Below are 20,920 nucleotides of genomic sequence, written 5' to 3'. Positions count from 1 at the left end.
TTTTTTTGAGGAAGTCGAATATTTTGTGCGACATTCGAAGTTCGTTCGTTTAAACATTGATGAGTCAGAGCTCGAATATTTTTCTGGAAACTATAATACACTAACAATAGTATTCCGCCACGTCATCATGACTATCGGTCTAGTTGGTCGCTGTTTGAAATAAGTTCGAGATTTTACAAAGTGATAAAAGAAATTTACGTTTTGTTTGATAAGAGAACAAGATAATGCAATAAAAATACAAGTAACATTTTAAGCGCGTTAAGTACGTTAACAATTCGTTAGTAATTCTTTTCGATCAATTGATCGTACGTATTATAAAATTCGTATTCGACGTACAATTCGATTTTAAATGTTGAAGCTACGAAGGAGAACCTCAATGATTTGCAATGATATTTCTTTGTTATTACGTTTTTCATTTAACTCCATAATTTTATAAAATTTCCGGTCGATGTGTGTATAATATTATGATATAAATTATTACTCTCGCGTTAAAATAATCGACAAACTTACCTGCGAAAGAAAGTTTTCAAGCAATGCGATTCACAACTTTGATTTTTTTCCTGTGACGTATATATATTCGAAGTGATTGTTGTCGAAGTTAGGAACCAACTGAATTGGCATATTTTTTCTCCTTACGGTGTCGAAGTTCGCTGTTATTCGAACTCGATGAAAATGCATGATCTGTTTGCGTAATCATTTACACAGAATAGGACTACGTTATCGATAAAACTACCGAAGTCGTGTTCGCATCGTTTTTAATATCGGGTGTGTCGGTATAGTTCTCCGGGAAGCTGTGGAACGATAAATAGTAAATTTACACTGTAGAGAAAATCTGGCAACAAGAGAGAACTCTGTCAGTTGATTTTTGTATTGATTTTTCGAGTAATAGGACGGTTTTTGTTCGTGCGGTGTTATATTATCACGATGGAACTCGCGTGTCCGCGGGATATTGGTTTCAGGGATTATCTGCAGATAGTAATAGCGAATTCTATTATAAAAGAATAACCTTAATAAGTACTGGATCGCTCTCTACTTCTAAATTTTATTATGTATCTAAGAACATTCTATGTTTACGTGTTCTCAAATCGTCGAGAGCAATTAAATGATGTGCAAATATATGGATTTCTGAATTATATACGTAACAATATTCGGATAAAATTTATTTACTTCGCATAAAAATATATAATCATATTGTTTCCGTGTAAGCCACAAAAGTAAATGAAAGGATTTCTACACCTCATAGTTATAAGTGATAAGTTTTTATGTATCACGCACACGGGCGAACGTTGTTCTAAGATAATGAATTTCTGCTATTGTTTGAATATTTCTTTCATGGATAAAAAGCATGAAAAGCTCTTTGGTACATAGAAAAGTTGCAACACCGTTGACGATGTGATGTGTACGATAAAATGGCCTTTTTGTATAAAAAGTAAATTTATTACTTTAAAAAAAAAGATCTACCTGTATGTCGCTCAGTCATATTTGCAGTACGTTATATAACTCATTTGCATACAGTTTACGCGTATCTCATTTGCATACAGTTTACGTGTAATCTAAAACTCACCTTTGCTTTGATTCAAAATGACAGAGATTTTATTAACATTCGACCCGTTATTAATATTTCTTGCCGTGCGGAACGTTGAATCCTCCTCTTCGTTAATTCATCTTCAGTTGCGAACGTAACGATAGCCGCGTTCGTTCTTTCTACGGGAAATACGTGAAGCCGGCAATTTATTTGAAGCTGATCGAGTCGGGAAAGCGTCTCGAAACAAATACCAACGTCCAAGTGCCGGTTGATAGCCGGAAGTATTTAATATCTCGAAAGAAACAAGGTGGAACCGAGGGAGGCAGAGGGTTGGCAGTGATCAGCCGAGGCTCTGTCTCCGGTGAAAGCGATCCGCCGGTTCTACGTGACCGGATGTCTGCGTTCGGAAACGGATGAATGGAAGCGAGGGAAGCGGACGACGCTTCGTTCGCTTTGATCTACGTAATTAAACGGTGCAATTTCCACACAATGTCGAATATCCGTCGCCGCGGACGTATCTCTGCAGATTGGATTGCCTTTCGTCGATTTTTTTTCCTCGTCCCTCTCCTCTTTCTCTCTCTTCCTCCCATCCATTCGGCGAAGTGTTCAATTTTCAAGGCAATTTTCAAGGAGTAAACGGCAGATTTCGGCAATTGTAATTAGCCGAATTCAGTGTATCCCCGTGTAGGAATCGAGAAAGGGGTGCGAAGTTTTCCACTTCGTTAGAATCTAGAGACTCGGACGCCGTGGTCGCTGACGTTGAAGACCATCGGCCTAGACGAGCACGAACGACAGAGGTGCAATTACCTTTTACATCTGCCAGCTCGTTCCTAATCACCGGCTCTCCTTTCATTATGATCCCCTCCCGATTATCACGGCGAGTAATAGCTGATTCCATCGAAGCTCTCTCTCTCACGCGATTCGAACTTTGTTTCGAGCTCGGTGCCAATGACATACGGATCGAGGCTAGGGAAAAATCGCAAACAGAGAATTTAGAATGTTGTGTGATACTTGTGAAACTCGCCGATTTTGATATTTCGTGATTTTCTTCCTTTTCATTAAATAAAAATGTCTCCTGCGAGAAACTAGGTACCTTGGCATGATAATTGCGTTGAAACGTTCCTCGACAAAAATCAGAGCGCGTTCCCTGTTGGGCGAGAAAGAATCGAGACGAATGAAAGGTAACCAAATGACTGCGTTTACCGCTTTTAACTCGACCCTGTCTTTGAAAGCACACAGACTCGGGAAACAAGAGGATTGGCTGTTAAACAACTCGAGGCACGCGATCCGACCATTGGTGCCTGAAGAATCGCCATGACGCGACGTTCGAGTTATCGAGCGAGAAGGAAACGCGACAATCCGCGATCGGTCTCGGTTGATGTTTCACTTTCTTTGCTTCCGTTGCTTCTCGGCACTCGCGAGATCATCCCCGAGTTTTCGTTCGTTCAGCAATTTTTCAAATTAAGCTGTATGGTCTTTGTAACCGTGTTCATTTTTCTATATTGCAGAAAACCGGAGCGAGGATCAAGATCTACTCGCACTGCTGTCCTCACAGCTCCGACCGGCTGATCAGCATCTGTGGCAAGCCGACCACGTGCATTGAGTGCATTCGCGAGCTGATCGCTACTATTAAAACCGTAAGTTTCAATTCTTTATCTTGCTGCCAGTTAATTAATAATTAAATGTAAACATTAGAAACGTAAAATAATAAATTCCTTACATTCCTCTCCCAGATTCAAACATTTAGAAATTAAAAGCGCGAAACAAGAAAAATGAAATGATTTTTCTTCTTCTTCAAATAGACTCTGTTACGTCGAACAACTTCAAATATGCAAAAATAGAACAAACAATGCGATCCATCGCGCGAAAAGAGTAAAACAGACAGATTTTAATTTCCTGAATTAAGTGAATCAATAGTTCTATTATAATGACTCAGATCTTCCATCAACTGAAAATTTTATACTAAAGGAGTATTTGCATAGCAAGTATTTTTTGATGAAACGTGATTTATGGCTTCTTGAACAGTAAATTAGCACATATTCCTCATGCAAAATGTATGTTCTTCATTTAAAAAAAAAAGAAAAAGAAAACTTAGAAACGCGCGAAAGCGACTCTTTGAACGGAAAAAAATAATTATCAAATCCAATGACAAACGTTCTCTTTGATTATTCCAGTCTCCGCTGAAAGGTGTGAACAATCCTTACGATCCGCACAACTTCGACGATTACTATGCGGACGATTACGGCGGTTATGGGACCGGCGACGGTGGCCAAGGAAAAGGTGGTGGCTTCGGTGGTCCAGGAGGTCGCGGTGGTGGTGGCGGCGGCGGCGGCGGAGGCGGAGGTATGCCACCGCGTCGCGACAACCGTGCCGGTGGGCCAGGCGACATGAATCGCGGCTTTCCACCGCCACCTAGAGGTGGACCGCGCGGCGGAGGCAGCGGAGGCGGCGGAATGTCTGGCGGGCCACCGGATCGTGGCTACGGGGGCAATTCTCGCGGAGGAGGCGGCGCTGGTGGCGGCGGATACGAAGGTGGACGAGGTGGCTATGGAGGCAACAGGGGTGGCCCGCCACCGTACGCTGGAAATTACAATGGTTAGGGATTTTAATGTTAAGGATTGTTTATACTTGATCATTAAATACTAAAAACCACTTCTTTTTCCCCAAAACCACCTTTCGATCAGATTCGAAATTAACACGACAGTGTCGTGCAAAGTGGCTTGAAATTATATCGCACTGTAAATAATTTTGACCGCGGTTAGATTTAATGGCGAGCCTTTGGCCAGAAATTTCGAACAAATGAGGCAAACGGCACTGTTTGCTTTCCTCTCGAGAACATCTGCACTCCTATGATCATTGTGTTCACATAGGTGATGGATGGGGTATGCAAGGAGGCGCGCCAAACGGTTTGGGTGGCGGTGCTAACTCGGGCATGAGTGGTCCACCCATGGGTGGTAGCAATCAAGGGAATCAAGGCAACATGGGTGGAAACAAGACCACCACTCAAGTCACAATTCCCAAGGACGTAAGTGGAATAAAAAAAGAAAAAAAAAAAAATATTAAAGAACTGCAGCGCGTTAAATCGATGGGTGATTTAAAAGTGGTGTTTAACGTTCAATGTTCTTCGCGTTGACAGCTCGCTGGGGCCATTATCGGCAAGGGAGGTGCCAGAATCCGGAAAGTGAGATCAGACAGTGGCGCCGGAATCACTATAGACGAGCCGTTGTCCGGTAGTAACGATCGCATTATCACTATAACTGGGTTACCGAGTCAGATACAAATGGCTCAGTACCTGCTTCAACAGAGGTAATTGTTCCATCGATACCTTTTTGTTTTCCTTTTCTTGTTTCTTTCAATCTGTATCCTTGCTATGTTCGCCAATCTCTTCAAACATTTTTAACATGTAACACGAATCCTGACATTGGTTTAACAAGTGATTAACACCTTGTGTCTGGCGTTGTTGCGCGGTATGTTTCGTTGCGTGTGCCACTTGTAACGAGTTTTCATTTAATTCTGCGACTCTGTTTAACTGGCGAACACACGGTGTAATCCGCTTGTAAGGTAACTTTTTCCAAACGAATCTGCGGTGCGTGAACGTGCGTGTTCGAAGCCTTTGCAAAGTTGATAGGGAGCCTTTCTGTACAAACACCGCTTTATCTCGTCACAATGGATAGCTTATAATGCGCAAACACGCGTTCCATATCCACCGTGAGTATCGATTTCGTCAGTTTTCCACGGTGAATCGATTCTGTTAACAACCCCTTAACGCGTCGCTTTTCTCTGTACATAAAAAGAAATACCACCGAAATTTTTCTATCTCACACATTGAAGCGGATAGAACTCTCTTACGCGCGTTCTTTCTTAATCCTCTGTAACATCATGTGATTCAAAAGTTACAAATAAAGTTACGTAGATCCACATTTGGAAAATCTCGTTTTGTCTCGCTTTATTGCGTCATTATTACAAAAAATATCAAATGACAATTAATCGATAATTTCTTGTACATGCAATAGGAGTTCTTTTTCGAAGAATAATATTTCGTGATTAAATTTGTAGAACGAAGCTCTTACTTTTCGGCGCAGTTTAACCCTTTGAGCGTTCAGTACGTACAAGAGTATTGTATAATAAAATAATTGGTGTAGTTATTGGAGATTCAAAAATGAATTTATTTCATTCTCAACTTGTTTCGTATCTCTCGTTCAGTGTTAAACTCTTCAACGTTTGACAGTTTCGAGCGCTCGAAGGGTTGGAATTCAGCGAGTCCTTAAGGGGTTGAACGTCGAACAAACTGAAAAGATTGCACGGACGTGTTTGTAAATTGCAATCGAGGCTCGTGCCCAGACATTGCGTGACGAAACGGTAAATTGATTTTCGGATATCAAATCGCTCTTCACATCATCGCTTTTAACATCTTTGGCTTGTCGTCGCGCGTCCAGGAGCGTCCAACTTCCGGCAAGCGAAATCGCCACCGAGACTTAGAGGGAGAGACTAACTTCTGCTTGTGCTCGCATCGAATCGCACTTCATCCCGCACGAAGAACTAACCAAAAACGTCCCCGAACTAACCAAAACCGAGAAGAAAAACGTGAGAAAAAGTGAGAACAGGCGTGGAAAAATGGTTTGATCGTCGCGAAGGTGAAGGAAGTCGAAGGTGGACACAAGGTTGGAGAAACACACGTCTGCTACTGCTACTGCTACCACTTAAAGCTCAGCAAGAGTTAAACAAACAAAGGGGGAAAAAATATCGAGCGCCGTTGCATGGAAGACTAGTGATTTTGTTGTTCTACTTTCGATATAACAAAGAATCACTAATCATCCTACAAAGGCGCTCGCGATCGTCGGCTTCTGTTCCCAAGAATCTCCTGCTTTTCTGGAACTAACATCAAATCCCGCTGGCGGCCTCCATCGTTCGCGTGACCATCTTCCGCGTTGCGCAATCTAATAGTAACTTTTCTTTCTTTCAAGCTTGTACGAACAGCAGACATCTCTTGTTGTATTACGCGTGGATGTCGCAGGGAACGTGTTCTGAATTTGAAGTAAATTTTTAACAAGTCGGATCTGACTGTGGCTAAAATAAGATTAGGGATTGCGTGTGTTGTTTGAATGATAGATGGAAATAAATGTAGTTAATATACCGTGTGTTTGTTATACTTTTGATGTAAGAAATAGCCTAGGTATGAAGGAAAAATGATTGAAATAAGAAGAATGGTATATATTAAGGATTAAAAATTGGGATACACGTAGATCTAAATATCAACATACAATATTTTGGCACATTGTGTACAGGGAATTATGTAGTATGGTGGGAAAGTATTCAAAGATTAACACGTAGATGTGAAATAGAAATGCAGTAAAAATGTATCCAAAATTTTTCATCAATTCTGTCTGCGTGTACATATCGACTAATCATTTTACAAGTTAAGCTGTATTGGTTCAACCAATCGTACGAATATTAGTTATCTGTTACTAATAAGATATTTCTGGTGATCTTTTGTTGCAGCGTGCACGAGAATGCAGACCATTATTAAAATGTGGTGTAAAGGAAGCATTCGGGGGGAGCCAAAGATGCGTTTATAATTTTTTTAGAGATACTTCTTCGCGCGAAAAATGAAGACCGATTAAACAAACAAAAATAATACGACGAGAATTCTTGAAGCCTTTTTTCATCGAAAAAGAAAAAAAAGAAAAAAAACAAAATAATATCACATATGCTTGGCGTTTCTCCTTGTGCATTTGCGAGACAAAAAAAAAAAAAGAAAAAAAGAAAAAAAAAAGAAAAAGAAAATGAAATCAGAAAAAAAAATGTTCTCAATAAATATTAATCGGTCAAAAAGCAAGGAGCAAGGAGAGACAGTCTATTTTATAGACTTTTTCCACTTGATTATACGGAGTTACGAATAAGTTCGTAATGAAACACTCGTCTGCCTGCCTTCACGAGCTGAGAATCTTGGAATTGGCATTCGAGGAATAGCCTCCTCGAGCGAAAAAGGCCAAAGAACAGCACTGTTTCTACGCCTGAGATCGTTCTCGATCTTATGCATTTTTTCTCTTTTTTTTTTTTAGTTATTTTTTCCAAACATTTTATATCGTGTGCTTTTTTTCATAGCTCTGGATGAGCTTTGATACAATCATTTTTTTTTTTCTTCTTTTATTTCCCACTCGTTTTATTTCCAATTTTTTTTTTTTTTTTCTAATCCCTGTAGAAGTCAAACATAAAAACGCACATGTTCTCTGTATTTTTTGTTCTTCGCTGTTTTGCTGCAGAAACCTTGCAAAAAAATGAAAGAAACTCTTCCTTTCCTATTCTGGAGAAAGATTCGCAAATTTCGCAAGATCGATGGTGGTTTCTGACAGCAAATGATTAAATATCAGACAGAAGCTGAAAATCTGGAAAATGTAGCGGTAAAGATCGAAGGGAGGGAGAGATTGTCGAGTGAACCGTGACCGAAGAGAAACGCTACGTAATGCGCGGAAATTTTTTGTACATAATACATTTCGGAAACGAAAGCGAGAAGAAACATAATACAGAAGGAGATAAAAAATCGCAAACGATATCGCTTCCCTTTTTCCAATCGTCAAACGACCATCTGCTACTGCTGCATTAACTAACGATAACTTCATTATTATTAACTATCGTAAGGTTAAGAAGAGTAATTTTTGCATTAATCGTAAACACTCTGATGAATTTCACAAATCGAGCGCGTGAACGAGTGTTGGCGACCCATTTTTTCCGCGGTATAACTGTTAAGCGTGTAAGAATTCTAATAATAGAGAGCGATAAAGCTACACTATTAGAGAGGTGCAACTCCATTGGGAAATATCGCTATATAATATTGAGATGTTGAATCAAAAGGGAAACTTGCAACGAAGTCTGACGATGCTGCGTCTTAGAAACTAAATAGGTAACACGTTTAAATGGAAACTGAAGGCATACTTGAAAAATGTTTAGAACCTTAAGAACGACGAATGCGCTATAATATATACATATACATATATATATATTATATTACATATACGTCACTTTTCACGACGTACAAAAAGTCTCTGTATCTTATGATCGCCGGCGAGAAGACGAAGAAGAAGAGTAAACGAAGCGACGAAAAGAAAGGAAAATTTTATCGCGTTTATACGGGATATCCAGTGTATCCAAATGAAAGGTTTGACAAACATCGAATATCAGGTTCGTACTTCCGAAAGGGAACACCGTGATGATCCGTTCGCGTGGCACGCCCGATGCCCGAGTCTTGCAGAAAACAAATTAACCAAATTTCCTTGTAAATTGTCACGAGTCCTCTTTGCGATACTTCGAACCCCTACGATTTTTCATCACGTTTCCTCCGAGACTTTTATATGTTGCGCCCAGCGACGAGTCACACGGTTGTTCTCTTTTAGGGGGTTGCAACTCGAACGAGGGCGCGTGCGTGCGCGCGAACTTTCGAAAGACAGATCCATCGAAAATGGAGAAGCAAGGTTGACGAAAACGAGGAAAAGCCGCCCTCGAATTAGAACGAACTCGCCCTCTTTCCCTTCCTCCACAGGAGATACTGTCAACATCCTTATATAATACCCCCTCTCTCTTCTCCGTTCCACGATAGTATATCTAGCCACGTAACGAAACGGAAATAGAAGAAAAGAAGCGAAATCGCGAGCCCGAGAAAAGAAAGAAAAAAGAAAAAAAAAAAGTATGGGTTTGGATGACGCTACGAAGGGCATTTTTTTAACGCATCTCGATCAAACGACCGGCGCCGGTCGTCACACGGAGCCGCCCTCTTCTCTTAGGTTTAATAAGAATGACCGAATCCACCACCCCTCCGCCCCGCCACCCTCCTCTTTCCGACGGTCCACTCTCGCAAGCGTCGTGTACACCTCGAAGATCAAAAACAAAGAAAAAGTAAAAAAAAAAAAAAGAAAAAAAGGAAAGAAAGAAAAAGAAAAAAAAAAGATGTATGAAAAGAAGTGTGAAATGGAAAGGAAACCATTTACGTCCGCGTGATCTCGAACAGGAGAGGCGCGTGCATTTTCGTTCGACTCACGATCGATTGTACCGTCTTTTTCGCGGTGTCGGGGGAAATGAGAAACGTCTACCATTGGCGGGACTTCTCTTCCGTTCGCCACGGCGATTCTGATTTATACTCGGTTCATTTTTCTTCCGCGCTGCCGAGCCATCGGCATTTACCTGGGGATTGAATTGCGATTTCCTCGAAAGTTCCAAATGTTTCGTTGCATTTCCCTACGAAGCGCTCGTAGTTTTTGCCACGCGACGTGCAATTTCTTTTTTCTTTATTTCGTCGTTGTCGTCACACAGTGTCGATGATAAATTCGTCTCTTTTTTCCCGCGACTGGCGAATTGATGGCGCCTTTCGTCCTTTCTTTTTTTTTTTTCTTTTTCCTTGGAAGAGAGGCGGGATGCTTTCTCATTGCCCCGAGATCGATTTACGTAATAAGAGTTAGAGACGAGAAACAGGCAACAAAACAGAGAGACATACATAAATACATATACATACATATACACACACGAAATGCGTGAGAGAGAGAGAGAGAAACTGGTGTGTGTGTTTCCGTGTGTGTGCATGGCAAGGGAAGACACGATGGAAGAAAGTTTGTAATTGTAATCAATGCAGGGTTGAACAAAGTTGAAACAGAAAGAGAGAGAGAAAGAGAGGGAGAGAGTGGCGTGTGTACACAATTAAAATGAAAATATATGCACGAAAGTGTGAGAAATAGAGAGAGAGAGAGAGAGAGAGAGAAAATCGTAATCTCGCTCGTATCGCGATGTGTGTATTATATAAGATATACAGTTTACAATTATTTGTAATGGATACTTTTTATTTGTCAAATAAAAGTTAGTACAAATGAAAGTAAAGTGGGAATGACTTTTGTTCCTGGTTGGAAACTATGGTTTCGTCGACTTTTTTTCTTAAAGTTTTCGAAGATGTTGGGTTTCGAAGTCGACAAGGTTCTAGACAAACGGAACGCTATGTTTGACATTGTTCATTCTGGCTATCGTTTTATTAATTAAATAACTCTTCTACGGACAAATTTCTACGCCCACAGCAGGGTAAAGAAATTTTTTCCGTCGATATCACAGACGATAGTATGTATTTTTATCGGCGTGTATTGACCCATTAAGAACCAAGCTACAAATTACAGAGATGTTATGACTAATTCGATTTCTTGAAATTTTGTAAAATTGTAGAACCTACCAGCCAGTCACAGATACGTACATATTTGTGAAATTTCAAATATTTAAGACAGATAACAGGAAAGATTTTGGACATTTTATATGGATCTTAATTAATTTGTTAATTAAAATTCTAAACTCACTCTTGTTTAAATCGAAAACATAGTCTGATTATAATTGTAACAATAAATAAGAAAATACTTTGTACACCTTCAGGATCAAATATTCTCTGATGTATAATGTAGACATTCGTGACTGACTGTCGAAGACATAGCAACGAGAGAATATTAAAAACGAGTATACAGAACTTCTTGTCACAGCTACGATATAGAAAACATTGTGTTTAATGATACAAATCGATTGAAAAGAATTAGCAGGGAACGTAACGTTGGTCCTTGATGGGTTAAAGAGAAAGTAGCGTAGGATCAGTGAACAAAGAATTCGTACGATCGTTACAATGAGAGAATCGGTACGTCGCTATATCCCTCTTTATTCCATGCAGTTTTACTTACTAGTTCTTTATAACAACCATACTTACGCTACAGGTATACGTTTCGATTTAAAAGGATAATCTTTGGCTCAACGAAACACCTGAACATCAATCTGTTTGCATTCGTTCGCACGAAAAAAGGAAATAATGAATACAAAGAGTTTTATCACATTCACGTAGTAACATATGTCCTTCGTAGCTCGGGATTACACAATTCTCTCTGGCTGGCTTTCTTTTGGCCACGATTGAGCATGAAAAGACACAAGGGGTGAGGTTGGGGGAGGGAGAGGGAAATTTTGCGCCAGGTATCAACGTCAATGTCATCCATTGTCGTGTCAACGTCAGTTGAAAATGTCTTGTTCGCTTTTTATTCGCGGCTACGATAAAACACTCAAACGCTCGCATTACGATCAAACAGCAAAAAACAAATAGCTGCGAGTGATTTGCAGTCCTTTTTTCGTATTTATCTCTTATTTTTATTTCGCTATTGTCCCGCGGAGATTTCCCAGTTTAATTTACTCCTACTCTTTACACATATATAATACACGGAGAGTACGCACACCCGTTGAAGATGAAATTGAACGAGGAAATTGTTCCAACTCGATTTGACAATATCTTTGACAGAGGAATTTTATTAAGAATTTAGGTCGAAACTTTTCGGGTCGAATTTCGAAGATATTTTTGGAAACATCTCTGTTAAAAAAAAATCTTTATAGAACATAAAAGATTGTGACATATCAACAATTTTTAAACTGTGTCGTTATTTATATTTTTAATAGAAATAATTATTTATCTGACGCAAGAAATCAAGTTGAAATGTCTATTAGGAAATTTCAAATTGATGATATTTCTGATAGAAATTTTATCGATCAAAACAGCCAAAAAATTAAGTCGAAACGAGTGTTGGATCGAATTTTCAGTTGTCTAATTGAAACCATTCTATTACAAATAGGATTGTTTCGAGTTGACAATCAAAATTTGTTTTATTGTACTTTAAATTTATCCAACATGAAAAGTTAAAACTTTTGGACCACGTTTCGACCAAGTTGAAAGAATTTCACAAGAAATATATTCCATTATAAAAAATTATCCTTCAAATTGATGATAGTCCTACTACAAAAATTTAACAGTATATGAACAAAAGATACAGTCAAAGATTTAAGTTTCGATTAAATTCTTTAGGAGCATGTAACATTAATCAAAACGAGCAAGAAAAGAAATCTTAATCAACATGGATCTAACAATCATTTCATAGTTAATCGATTCCATTTACTTTAAATTTTCAATAATAGAGTCTGTATCTGAAATCGACCCAAAGAGATATAAACTCATGTTGTATTAACGCTGTATGAATAAACATACGTATTAATATTATTCATAATTTTGGCCAGAAGGATGTACATATTTGTCACCTCTCCTAACTTCATTAACACTAGAACTACCAAAATAATCAAAAACAACGATCAGCTCGTAATTTTTGTTAGACTTGCAGATTTTTAGTGAGATTTAAGTAATTTCTCGTAAAACGCGCAAATAAAAGCTCGTGCACTCCCTCATTGTATTATAAAGTTTCTCTAATTTATCTCCGACGGAAATCCCCAAGATTGACCACTATTATTCTCACACCTGCTAAAAGAATGTAAATGTTTTGCACGTACAGAATAGAAACATTCGCAAAGGAAAGAAAAAAGAAAAGAGAAGAGAAGAAATAAATCATCGGTAGTTCCCAGCGTTAATGGTAGTCCGCTGACGTTCGATTTCCGCAACGGTACGCACGAAAGCTGAGGTGTGCGACGTTACCACACGTAAACGTTTCGTTACTGACAAAAATAGTGTCCAACCGCGAAATTAATGACCCGTGTTCATTGAGACTTGGTTGCTACTTTCGACGAGCACCGGCCCCCGCGATGCACTCGCGAAGCAAGGTCGAGGAACAAGTGCCTCGATAAAGGGAATCATAGACGTTCGAGTGGCGCTGGATCGCGTTTCCTGGAACACTTTGTTCTCCTCAACAATTCTGATCGTGCTCGTGCTGATGGAAAGTGTCACGGTAAAGGGAAGTTGGCGTGCGATGCATCACCGTCACGTAGGAGCTTCCTGAGGCCGGCGTGGCCGTCGGATTCGGTGTCGGCGTCAACAGCGGCGTACCCTGAAGACTAATGACCAATGGAAGTGCGGTCGGGGTGCACAGGCTCATCGCGTTGCGTCCACCTTCCGTCACCGAGCGATATCTCGCCGGCCTCGCTGACCTAGAAAACGTTTCTCCCTGCAGGTACATATATTAAAGAAGAGTAATAAGGTCGTGGAAACGTTAGAGAAACGTCCCCCGAGCTTTCTCCGCTCCGTCTACGATAGGACCGTGGAACGTGCTACGGGATTTAATAGCCCGATGTCTCGTTCCCATACTCTCCGGTCCTCTGTGTCCTTTGCTGATATTTTCGCGTAGATCGGTTTACTTCTCGTAGAAAGAAATTTTCTCAAGGAAAGCGTGGATCCTCTTTTGATGTCTATTTCGTTTACTTCTTTTTCTTTTTTTTCTCTGTACTCGACGAAGTACGTGGAAGCTTTGAGCGAAACTTGGCAACTTCGAGAAACAAAGAGAGATCGATGGAATTTCAAGGAACGAAGTGAGGTTGTTATGTTGAGTCGAGACTTGAAAATTTATCTGAGTGAACGCTGAGTGAAAAGATAATTTCTGCGAGAGGAGGGTACAATCTCCTGACCACTAAATTAGGATCATTCTCAATTGTCAACGTCTTGCGTGTTTTTTAGTAAGATTGAAGACTTTTAGCTTAATAAGTTTCGTTTCAATTAATTACCAAAGTAATTGCAAAATTTTGCACATTTTTAAGTCAGTAATTTTTGTTTCTTTCATTTGTTTTTTTCATCATGCACCCCTTGAGATATACACTTCATAGGTACTTCCACTATTCTATCATATCTACTGTGTTTTTTTTTTTTTTTTTACAGTGTAATAATACACTTTTAGAAATCCAGAGTACCCTTTAATCATTTGTCAATATACATACATTTTATGGTAATAAATAATAAGAATAATAATGTATGATAAGATATTAATTATTAGTACTATATCGTCGCTCAATGATTAATAAAACTTGTGATTAAATTTTCCTCAAATCCTCCAATTCTACTAAAAACATGTAAAACATTAAAAATATTAACTGATTCTAATTCAATGATCAGTAGATGTAGAGTCTTTCTAGTTTAGACCATCAGGATCGTTTAGTTCCATTTAATTTCAAATTTAATTCCAATTATTTTACTAATTGTACCATACGTTAATATAATCTTTATTATTATCTGGAATTTTATGTATTCTCTACAATCTCGTTATGCTTTTGATTCTGCAGAGAGGAATTTATATACAATTCGGTGCAAATTGAACATAAACTCAAGCTATTAAATTAAAATGGAACTTAAACTAACCACTTGAAGATTAATTTAAAAATTGACAGACCTCGTCGAGCCCTGTACGACAAATCAGTGGCATTAATATCTTCACGTGAGTCAATACTACTCTATATAAAATTCTTTCCCACAGCGTTCGACTCAACTTCGATCACCTGAAATAAACACAAAATAACTTCCACTCACCCTGAACACTTGCACTTAAGCAGTCTGACGAACGCAGCCCTAAACGTTCTGTTGAAGATCGTGTAGATCACCGGATTGATAGTGGAGGACACGTAACCAAGCCAGAGGCACGTGTCGACCACGTGTACCGGTACCGAGCACTCGGGGCAGGCAGCGAAGAATATATTCAAGAGGAAAAATGGCGCCCAGCAGAGGACGAACGTGAAGAAAACCAATCCAAGCACTTTGCTGGCTTTTTGCTCCGTTGCCACGGCATTCGCAGCCAACGATCTTCTCTTCGTTCGTCCCGCGAGAAACCTGGAAATTACAAGTTTTCTGAGCTTCCGAATGAAAACCGAACCTGTCGCGGAGGAATTTTTTCATAATATCTCGCTGACATTGCGGTTGGTATTCATTACAATATTGATATTGAAATTAGTTTGGGGAAGAAGTTCCTCCTAGACAAGATGTTACGTATTAACTTTCTAAGGACATTTAAATCCCTCTTCGCTTGTGGACGAATTTAAATCGCCAGGCGAAGTTTAATTTTACATATTTTCATATAAAATTATTGTAGGTCCGATATTTTCGAAGTTAATCAAATCAAATAAAGGCTCAAGCTACTGAAAACAGAAAGAAGAGAGAGACCGTCGGTATATCGGACATTCGACTTTCTCAGATATTATATAGTTGTCGATATGTCGGACGTTAGATCACCGACGTAATTTTTTGCAAACGCCAAATCACGATCGCGAATAGTCATTATTTTCAAATATTAGTCATTGTGCACGTTTGCATTTTCCCTAGATTCTCTCATGTTATTTCTTTCTTGAGCTCCTCTTCCAAAAATATATATATGCAAATTATTGTGCGTACTCTTTAATTTAATCTTAATTTAATACAATATATTACTAAATTAATGATCTTCAATTAACATATCGATAAAAAGAATAGTTAATATTATAATATAATAATTAGCTGACTGAAGTTTCTGCAGAATGATTTTATATGTATGTCTGTCTATTCTATTGAAATTTTGGAACGATTGAAACATCGTGCCTTCGCGAAGAAAGCGGCAGAACTTGAGGAAGTAAGTTTCTGAGAAGAAGCGAAAGCGATTGATTTTGAACAGAATTAGATATTATTTTCCTTTATTGTATTCCTTCTTACCAAATTATAAAGATCAACGAATAAGATTCTCGTAATCAGTCAGGGACAATCTCTGTAACATTTTTAAAACGATAACTCGCGTCTCTTATCACTTTCTTCGAACGGAAACGACATGTGAATCAGATCGAAAAAGTTCGCACAGAGCATCTTATTTATTCAAAATGAATACGAAACTTGAAAAAGTGCAGAAAATGAACGTCAGTAACAAAACGTTGCAAAAGCATCAAGCTTTCGATAAAATTTCACCAAGTGTTCGATTAATTACGCACAATACAATTATATATATCATATGTCAGCCGTAAAAGTAGCTCAATAGTTTTGTTCTCTTTTTTCCGTCTAACTTTATACAACGCTTGTCGGGGACAACTCTAAACGTGTAACTGCTGAGTAAAAGCTCCTATCGAGATTTTAAAAGCGTTGCTTTTACTCGGCCCTCGCCTTCCGGAATCTGACAACGATTCTCGCCCGAAGGCCTCCACTTTGGAAACAAATATCATTCCAAGACGTGCAATCACCCAAAAGTACAAGGATTCCCGTGTTTGTCCGTTTTGATTCGAAATTCGCGAAACGGCCGCGTCTCGAATCGGTCAGCATTTGCACATGCAAATGGCTTTTCGTGCCATCAGGACTAATCCTCTCGTGTCTCTCGCGGCCGTGATTCGTTTCACGTACAATCCTGTTTCAAGGATTTTGATGGGCCAACGATATCTGCCAGCCGGCGGCGTCGCTCTCGCTCTGTTAAACTTTGTCAATGGGCCGACAAACGTTCCGGATAAAATTGGTCGCGCATCGTTCTGATTCCACTTTTTTTTTATTCGAGATGTAACGAACACTTCGAGGCAGAGATAGATTGAGAAACTTTCGACGGTGAAGTAAATTCCCTCGAAATCGATCGTGACGCGTCGCGTGAACTATGTGAAAGATTTCGCGTTGTCATTATCAATTGGAACAGCAGCTGTGGAAGTAGAAACAGAGAGAATTCTTCTAACAGCGGACATTTAAGGTTTTTTTCTAATCCTTTATACCCTACGTGGTACTTAATTCTCGTTAGTTTCTCGTTTTCTCCAACTTGATTTGTCCCTATTAAACTGACACAATAGTACAAAATTAACATCTATAACGAAACGATCATTTGTTAACAATTTATATTTAATTGAACGTTTGGAGTATTTCAACGCCTGCGTGCTTTTTGTTCTTATTCGTTTACTATCAATTCTACAATAATTCTATCATATTTCAGTTTTCGAAAATATCCAGCACTGCGATGAGTGTGGAAAGTATTCGTTGATTCAATGAGAAATTATCTAAAGAATAGCTAGAGAAACTGGAGATGGAGATATCGAATTCATTTTTTTCAAAAACATTTTTACACGATTTCAAAGATACTTCATCTCAGAAATAAATATCTTTTCTTCACGAAAATGCAAGAAGGAGATCGGGATAACATGTACAATACGAAAAAAATCGTTTCCATAAACTCGTCTCAATCTTGAAGATTGAAGATCACTTTACTATACGATTCTTTTTCACGAAGTTACAAGTATCTCAAAGTATCGATAATTTTTCAACGTCCCCCGAAATTAAAAGGAAAACGTGGCATCGGTCTCGAGACGAACAGTCCCAATCAAGACTGAATTTTCCATGGTCCAACTTCGTTAATCCCGCGAGATTTGCTCAATTTGGGAAATTGCTCTCGAACGAGCCGTCAAAGTGAGCGCTTTTTTTTTTTTTTTTTTCTTTCGAGTTTGTTCGTCGTCGTCGTGTACCGAATATTTCACAACGATCGAGAGGACAGAGAGAGAGAATGAAATCTACCTGAGATTTAAGGTGTTGGGGGCGACGTTCAGCTGCAGCTTGAGGGCCCTCAGAGTGAAGTTCCTTGTCTCGCGGGCTATGTTCTCCGGCGTTTGTGTGGCCTGATCCACTTTCGCCGCCAGTTTCGTCCCGGTCGTACTTCCGGTCGGGTTGCTCGCGCCGTTCACGGCGAAATTCAGCTGCGGTCGGTGCTTGCTCTGCCTCGCGCTCTTGCACCTGTGATATTTGCAACGGGACAGAGAACCCCCGCGTTTAATTCAGTTAAACTGCAAAACTACCGCCGTTTCGTGAGAACAAGTTACCGGTCGCAGCGAATTGCGTGGACGTCCTTGCGGACAGCAATGTTGCGTTAATAAACCGTGCATGGAGAGTTTCGTCGGAACGGTTAAATAGTTCAACAACGTCCTCTGTTCGCCCAACCAGTTTTTAATTTCATTTTAAAATTTGTTTCGTCAGTCGGCAGATTGTCAATGTAACGTGGCCCCATAACGAAAGTCGTGGAAATAATTTTTTGGTATTATATTAGAGGTCAGAAGTCGAGCAGTTATATTAAGTTTCGTTGTCTATGAAAAAGATCCGCCGTCTTTCGTATTTATAATTTTTAAATTGTTGAATTGCTAAGCGTGTACGTACTTCTGTAGAGTTACATTCTTTTCGTAAGGCACACCCTCGTCATTTTCGTTTCAGTGCGCAGGAAAATTATATCTAAGATAAATTTATACTCATAAACGAAACGTCTGTTATCCTTTTTTAGGTCAAAATCTTGTATCTCGTATCTTAGTAAGTTCTGCAATCGCGAAGAACGTGTCAAACATGTAATGATAATCATATAGAATGATTTAGTGCAAGAAAAAGCAAATAATAGAACATAAAACATTCGAACAATGGGATCTACTATATATTTATGTTCATTACTAGCGACAACTTTGTGTCACATCTTTCTCTGTAGAAAAATGCACCGTTTACCCGTAATTATTTTTGTTATAAGCGCGAAAACCACGAGGGAGCCAAATTGCCAACAGGAGACCACGCTACTAACCACTTCCCTGCGGGATTAAATAAAATAGAAAAAAAAAAAAGGAAAAATTGATCGCGCTACTATCTTTTATTTTTTCCACGCCGGCTTTTTTCTAACCGCAATTTTTTATCCCAGTAATTTTGTCTCAACCCTTTCAATTTAGCGGATCGCGGAGTGAAATGAGAGACGACTAACAACAAAGATTTTTAATTCCATTAATGCGTCTGTTGAATTGCAGGACTGTTGAATTACGTACGGTGGCACGAAGATACTGCATTAAGTTAATTGACGCGATTAAAGAGCCGGTCGCTCACTTAACGGCGCAGTGATCAGCAACATTCGGTTGTTCGCGCGTTAATGACATTTGCGTGCGTAGCTCGAAACGAAGATGAATGCAATTGAGATAGAAAGCGACAAGAAACTTGTCCACCATTGATAATCGGATATTAAGAATTTAAACTGTTATAATTTTGTTAAAGAAAAAGAGAGAAAAACAAATCTTTCAACAATAAGTCTGGACTGTGGATTTTGAATCCTGAAGCCGCTATTTTCAAAATTTATTTTATTGTATTCTAAAATGTTTCTACGATTGATAAAATATTTATTGTAATGCAGAATATGTAAATTCCTTACATCTCGAGCCTGCAAACGTAAGTAATAACGTAATTAAAGATTTCCCGTAATTAAAGAATAATGTTCCAATGAATTTTTAGCTATTTAGCCACGTGTTCGTGTAACATGCGCGAATAAGTTTAGCGGGAAAAAATGGTAAGACGAAAGCAGAGGGGCGATTAACGAGAATTGCTGCGAAGAAATATGCATAGGGAGGAAGGAAGAAAAAATGAATGTGGAGGAGAAGTAATGAAAAAGTTAATGAAAGTAAAAATGAAGAGATGTGCGAAGATTCGGACACAGCCGAGCTTTTAGCCGGGGCCCTGAAAGGAAGATTAAAACCAGAAAATGTACGCGAAGATACCAAGTGAAACTGAAAGAGAATAGAAAATTAAACGGCTGAGACTCGCTATATGCGTATGCACGTGCATGGTCCTACTACTCTAACAATGAGAAAGATAGCGAAAAGAGTGGAAGAGAAAGTTACAAACGTTCGTCGTAAAATGAAAGAATGACAAAGGTATAATGGAGTAAAATTCATATATATATATACATACGAATTTTATCAACGTTCTAACGAAACTTCTACATGCACGATAAAAGATAATTACGACTGGTAACTAGGAATAATTTTATAATACATCAAATCGTCAATTTGGATGGTAATAATTTCCTAGATATCGAACAAAACTGTTCAAATGTTTTAATTTCTTTTGACTATTAATTATTGGCTATTTTTTATACTCAACTATTCACTATTAATATTGTTAATTGTCTTTTTTGTTAAAGAGTAAATTACAAAATATCGAAATTTTTATTTCACGATCTGTTTCTTTCCATTTCATTTTGAAATAAATCTCTCCTCTCGAAAGTATATATTCTTGGCATGACGAAATATCTCATCATGCGCGGTTAGTGATTGAATGACTGTTAAAACTGTATCGTTAAAACGAAGTACGAAATTTAACTTGAAACAGAAAAGTGATAACTCACGAGTTAACTCTTGCTTATAAAAATTAACAATTTCGATCCCTGTGATTTTCCAATTGAGAGTACATGCTATCCACAGTCGGTATTTCGGTTTATTTACCTTTCGCTTCCGACACCGGAAGTCCTCCACGTGTACCGCGTAGACGACGACGATGTGGTGGTTTCTGTAACCGAAGTAGTGGAGGAAGCCTTCGTCGAGAAGTATCTGCCTCCCAACCTTCGAAATTGATCCCGTTCGGGATGCTCTGCAACGAAACGAGCCTTCTGCCTGAGCAGCTGCACTGTCAGAACGTACGTGGCCACCATGACAATCATGGGGATGTAGAAGGCAATCAAAGAACCGAATACGAAGAACGCTCTGTTGTTGATCACGCATGCTCCTTGCCGAGGCATAATGTTCAAAGGATTTATTATACCTGAAAAACCAACAGTAACCTCGATCGATCGTTCACATAGTTTCTGATGACTGTAATTTTCTGTAGGAGTGATAGAGGGATTGATTCAGAGTGAAATCTGAACACTGTGT

The 20,920-nt window shown here is 39.0% G+C and overlaps 3 protein-coding genes across 9 annotated transcripts in view; 1 reads left to right on the top strand and 2 right to left on the bottom strand.

Moving 5' to 3' along the window:
• The window catches only part of LOC122536383 (cytochrome b5-like), a 3,654-nt gene extending 3,033 nt beyond the window's left edge, over window positions 1–621 (bottom strand). For all 5 annotated transcript variants that reach the window (XM_043668715.1, XM_043668717.1, XM_043668720.1 and 2 more), the window contains exon 1: window positions 511–621. The gene's annotated coding sequence lies outside the window, so the exon portion shown is untranslated. The remainder of the gene's footprint in view (window positions 1–510) is intronic.
• Window positions 1–10,011, top strand: part of LOC122536382 (heterogeneous nuclear ribonucleoprotein K) — a 90,797-nt gene extending 80,786 nt beyond the window's left edge. For all 3 annotated transcript variants that reach the window (XM_043668713.1, XM_043668712.1, XM_043668714.1), the window contains 5 exons: window positions 3,034–3,162; window positions 3,700–4,120; window positions 4,396–4,550; window positions 4,662–4,831; window positions 7,025–10,011. In XM_043668713.1, the coding sequence (XP_043524648.1) occupies window positions 3,034–3,162; window positions 3,700–4,120; window positions 4,396–4,550; window positions 4,662–4,831; window positions 7,025–7,052 (903 nt within the window). In that variant the 3' untranslated portion in view covers window positions 7,053–10,011. The remainder of the gene's footprint in view (window positions 1–3,033; window positions 3,163–3,699; window positions 4,121–4,395; window positions 4,551–4,661; window positions 4,832–7,024) is intronic.
• A 3,132-nt stretch (window positions 10,012–13,143) lies between these two features.
• Window positions 13,144–20,920, bottom strand: part of LOC122536381 (5-hydroxytryptamine receptor 2B) — a 65,535-nt gene continuing 57,758 nt past the window's right edge. Inside the window, exons 5-8 of the mRNA XM_043668711.1 lie at window positions 20,495–20,810; window positions 17,775–17,990; window positions 14,811–15,107; window positions 13,144–13,444 (exon numbers count right to left, since the gene is read on the bottom strand). Coding sequence (XP_043524646.1) covers window positions 13,204–13,444; window positions 14,811–15,107; window positions 17,775–17,990; window positions 20,495–20,810 — 1,070 coding nt within the window. The 3' untranslated portion in view covers window positions 13,144–13,203. The remainder of the gene's footprint in view (window positions 13,445–14,810; window positions 15,108–17,774; window positions 17,991–20,494; window positions 20,811–20,920) is intronic.

The sequence above is a fragment of the Frieseomelitta varia genome, unplaced genomic scaffold (assembly GCF_011392965.1).
Source record: "Frieseomelitta varia isolate USP_RPSP 00005682 unplaced genomic scaffold, Fvar_1.2 scaffold_827, whole genome shotgun sequence".
In the NCBI taxonomy this organism is placed as follows: Eukaryota; Metazoa; Arthropoda; class Insecta; order Hymenoptera; family Apidae; genus Frieseomelitta; species Frieseomelitta varia.
Note: the sequence above shows the minus strand (reverse complement) of the source record. Positions and strands in the feature narration are given on the sequence as shown.